Source organism: Alexandromys fortis, unplaced genomic scaffold, assembly GCF_014885135.2.
Source record: "Alexandromys fortis isolate MF-2015 unplaced genomic scaffold, M_Fortis_MF-2015_v1.1 scaffold_257, whole genome shotgun sequence".
Classification (NCBI taxonomy): domain Eukaryota; kingdom Metazoa; phylum Chordata; class Mammalia; order Rodentia; family Cricetidae; genus Alexandromys; species Alexandromys fortis.
Window position 1 is genome coordinate 588,865 of NW_026068134.1, and position 4,649 is coordinate 593,513.

The 4,649-nt window shown below is 48.5% G+C and overlaps 1 protein-coding gene across 1 annotated transcript in view; it reads right to left on the reverse strand.

The window, feature by feature from the left end:
- Window positions 1–3,253: 3,253 nt before the first annotated feature.
- Window positions 3,254–4,649, reverse strand: part of Thnsl2 (threonine synthase like 2) — a 19,565-nt gene continuing 18,169 nt past the window's right edge. The window contains exons 8-9 of the mRNA XM_050126424.1: window positions 4,065–4,216; window positions 3,254–3,730 (exon numbers count right to left, since the gene is read on the reverse strand). Coding sequence (XP_049982381.1) covers window positions 3,502–3,730; window positions 4,065–4,216 — 381 coding nt within the window. The 3' untranslated portion in view covers window positions 3,254–3,501. The remainder of the gene's footprint in view (window positions 3,731–4,064; window positions 4,217–4,649) is intronic.

Sequence of the window (4,649 nt, forward strand, 5' to 3'; positions counted from 1 at the left end):
AAAAAAAGAATAATGGATTAATATAAGTTACAAGAGCTAATAAGAAGCCCGAGCTAATGGATCAATCAGTTTATAATTAATATAGACCTCTGCGTAATTTTTCTTTGGGGACTTACTGGCTGTGGGAACTGGGCAGGACATAAACCCCAACAAGCAGGCCCTCAATGCTACAGGCATTCACACAGGAGCTTTGCTTGCTGAACCATCTTACTGGCACCCTCCCTCCCCCACCATGGTGCTCTTAATCTACAAAAGTATTTGAAAACTATTGAACAATCATTCAGTAGCCCAAGCTGGACTGTGTTGAGAACTGGACTGGTCCAAAGCTTTTTCAGAGGCTTTAATGAAAGAACAGAAGCAACCTAGTTTTGTGTCCTTGATTGGGAGTAAACTTGGCAAGGCCAGTCTGGGGCTGAGACCTGGATCTCAAGGAGTTCATTTCAGTTCCTGGAAACTTGGCTTTCCCCCTGGAAAGACTTGGAGTTATCAGTTCCGAGACTGCTGTGTGTCAATGCTCATGAGATACAGTGTATTCTTCTTGTTCAACATTGCTAGATTAGACTCAGGCTGATTTTGCCCAGTTGCTGACTCTGTCCCATTCTTCCCTGGAAATAGTATGTAAGTATTCAAGCTTGCTTGGCTTAAGACAAGGCTTGTGCAAGACATCCTGATCACAAACTTTATTATCTTCTTTATCTTCTGTCTTTACCTTCTGATGAGGGCAGAGCAACTGCAAGGGTAGGGCACAGCATCCTCTGGTGCCAAGAAGTTTCCTCTACTCACCGCCATCCCTGTCTTTCTAGAGGGAAGTCCACCCTCCAAGACGTGAGGCCTGCCACTGCCACGGTGGACTTGGGTATGTGTGAAGTTTCTCCTGCTGCCCATGAGATCTGAATCCAGTAACATGAGTAACCGAAAAGCTGGACCACTTGGTTGGTACACTGATGCCACGTGGCTTTCTGTCCCACACAGCCTTCAATTCTGTGACAGCTCCTATCCTGACCACCAGCCCAGGCTACCCTGCCCCCGCCTGCTCTGCTGAGCCAATCTGGTGCAGCAGGTGGAGACGGCACATGCCTCAGTATCCTCTCTCAGGCCAGTGGGACTGCCCCCAACCCTTCAGCTCTGCTCTACCCGATAACCACTCACAGCTTCATCCAACTAACAGAGCTTCTGTTCCAGGGATCTCCCAATGTTTCAGCAGGTTGAAAGCAAGTGGCGAGGAGGGCCAAGGCTCTGAATATAGTTTGGTGGCTGAATAAAAGGAGAGCCAGAGACCATAAGCCAGGTTAATATATAGGTGAGCAGCCTTGCATCAGAGGTCTGGATCCTGACCTCTTTGAGCTGGAGCTGACTGCTGCAAGCTGCAATATTATACAGTAATTGCTCAGCCATCTTTTCACAAGCGACTTATCAGAACCATGAGACCTGGTAAAGGCTAAACCAAAAAGCAAGGCTTTTTTGCATTATTGCTTTGTGAATGAGTGGTTGTCCTTTGCTGTGGATTCTTCGCTGTAGCAAACTCCCTTTCTGTTACATATTTGGGGATTAATTCCCACAGTTCAGAACTGTTTCCCACTGCCAGGCCTTGTCCCTCTCTCCTAGATAAGCACAGGGATCTGCCTTCCTGCAATCATCTTTATCAGTAGGCATTTGGCCTGGTTTTAGGGTCCAGGCAAAGAGCACCCCATCTAAGATAGTCACAGACCTGCAAGGACGTAGAATCACTCCCTGCCCAAGCTGCTGCTCTGGTTTTACCCCACAACACCCACGATCAGAACGGCTGATGACAGCAGAGCCCAGAACGGATCATTTAAAGGCCTGGGTCTCTTCGTCGCTTAGAGCAGTAAGTCTAACTCAGACCTAGGTCCATAGAAATTACAGTGTCCAGTGCATGTGCTCTCTGATCAAGAGCCATCAGCTTCCCCTAGGTTGCCTAGTTACCTCGCAGCCTCTGTGCATGCTGGGAGAAAAGAAGTGGCACGCTGAGCGAAACAATCCATGCCCTATTCATAATTCTACAGAAAATAAACTCCTTAGCTCTTTCCTAACCACCTAAAGATGAAGGGTAGCACACTAACCTTCCCCTCTAGAGTTCCCTGATGACTCAATTCCTTTCTTAACTAACTTCTAACTTCCTCCATTAAGGAGTTCACTGGACATGGACTAGCTATTCATACTGCTCTCTCTCCGTGTGTGTGTGTGTGTGTGTGTGTGTGTGAGAGAGAGAGAGAGAGAGAGAGAGAGAGACAGAGAGAGAGAGAGACAGAGAGAGACAGAGACAGAGAGAGACAGAGAGAAAGAGAGAGAGAGACAGAGAGAGAGAGAGAATTCTTATATGATTTTCTATGGGGCAAAAGAATACTGGCCCTGGAGCCTGCTAGGTTTTAAGGGCATATATGACTGGGAGCACTGGTAGAACTAAGGACAAGGAGGAACTAAGAACAATGCAGAACAAGGAGAACAAGTAGCGGGTGGAACCATGAGAAAAGGTGGATTGAAGAGAGAAGAATAAAGAAACATGGACAGACGGTTGAATCCTGTTGTGAGTAGATTTCTTACCCCTCAAACCTTTACCCTCAGATGTCTAGCCCCCTTTTAGCTATTCACTGTATCTTTAATTGAATCCTGAAAGGGAGTCTTAAAGGCTTCCTAAAGCTGACCCTAATCCAAGGCTCATCAGGTGCAGTTCCAGAAACTTGCATATCAAGAATGGTCCTGCTGAACCTTTCAAGATCCGCCACCCTCCACCCCAGCTGCCACTCTTTCCAGATCCGCCACCCTCCACCCCAGCTGCCACTCTTCCCTCACAGAATAAAGCCAAGGGAGCAGATTCCCAGGAAACACCTGCAGCAGCTTTCCCCAGAAGCCGGGACATGAGCTGCTCAAGGGCAAAGCTCCTTGGGACAGGAACATATTCTTTTTATTTTTTTTATTTTTATTTTTTTTTATTTTCAAGACAGGGTTTCTCTGTGGCTTTGGAGCCTGTCCTGGAACTAGCTCTTGTAGACCAGGCTGGTCTCGAACTCACAGAGATCCGCCTGCCTCTGCCTCCCGAGTGCTGGGATTAAAGGCGTGCGCCACCACTGCCCGGCAGGAACATATTCTTAAAAGCACAAACTTGCCATATAGATCTGGCTGCCCTGGAACTTTCCATGTAGACCAGGCTGATCTAGAACTCACAGAGACCTGTCTGTCTCTTCCTAAATGCTGGAATTAAAAGCATGTGCTACCACATCCAGCTGGGACAAGGAACTTTTAAAAAAGATTTATTTTCATTATTCTATATTATAGGTAGGCATGTGTGTCTGTATGTGTATCTGTGCACATGAGTGTACTGCCCACAGAGGCTAGAGGTGTCAGAACCCCTACAGCTAGAGTCATACATGGTTGTGAGCCACCTGACTTGGGTACTTGAAACTAATCTTGGGTCCTCTGGAAGACCCAAGAGCAAGAGTTCTTAATTACTGCGCCATCTTGTCCCAGCCAGTCGCAGCCTGGCTATTGTGAGGGGTTCACAGCACAACCTTCCCACCGCTGGGACAGGCCCTCAATTGTGTTCCGCAGCATCTGCATCCAGTCATCCCCTCTCCGCATCGGGATGCAGCGCGTCTCCTTGTGCTCCAAGGCTAGGATCTCTGCAGGAGTCTGGGGAGTCAGTCCAGCAGCCTTGACTGCTTCTGGGAACTTAGCTGCAGAGGCAGAGGCCAGGCAGCACCGGGAGATGGTACTGAAGATGGGGCAGGACAGAAGAGAACAGGTAGAATGATGGGCAAGGAGAAGATGGAGGAAGGAGGACCAGGGGAACGGTTAGGGGCGGGGACAAGACAGAGACATGATTAGTACCTTGAACTTACCTGGATAAGCCTGCAAAGTTTCCCTATGAAGACCCAGCTCAGGCATCACCTCCCCTCATGACCTTGGATATAGTTCACACCTCTTCTAAGTGCAGTTGTAGTTTGGGGCACAGAACCCAATGCTCACCAATATCACTATCCTTAGTTTTGCCAAGCCCTGCTTAGAGAAGAGCTATGTCCCCGTGCCTCAGATCTCACTGCTGGTACCTGGACTGCCTATTGTTAGTCTGCTGGTAATGGTAGTTCACCGCTGTGGCTGAGTGGGGGCACAGCAGGTACTGGTTCTCCTCCCAGCAGCGGCTCATGGTCTGGGTGATGGCTTCATCAGACACCGACCCGGATGTCACTGCCTGGGAAAGCTGAAAGGTCAGAAGACAGGGGTGAATGTCAGGACTGGTGAATCACAGAAGGGCTAAACCTCACTGTATACACAGCCACACCAGGACTCAGACTAAACCCTGCTGTATCCACACCAACACCAGGACTCAGACTAAACCCTGCTGTATACACAGCCACACCAGGACTCAGACTAAACCCTGCTGTATCCACAGCCACACCAGCACCAAGACTCAGACTAAACCCTGCTGTATCCACACCAACACCAGGACTCAGACTAAACCCTGCTGTATCCACAGCCACACCAGCACCAAGACTCAGACTAAACCCTGCTGTATCCATACCCAGCACCAGGACTCAGATGAATGCTACAGACTCAATACTGACCCAGCTCAGAGTAGAATCAGTTTCCGAGCTTTGAGCCAATTACAGTTCGGTTTTTTTTTTTTTTTTTTT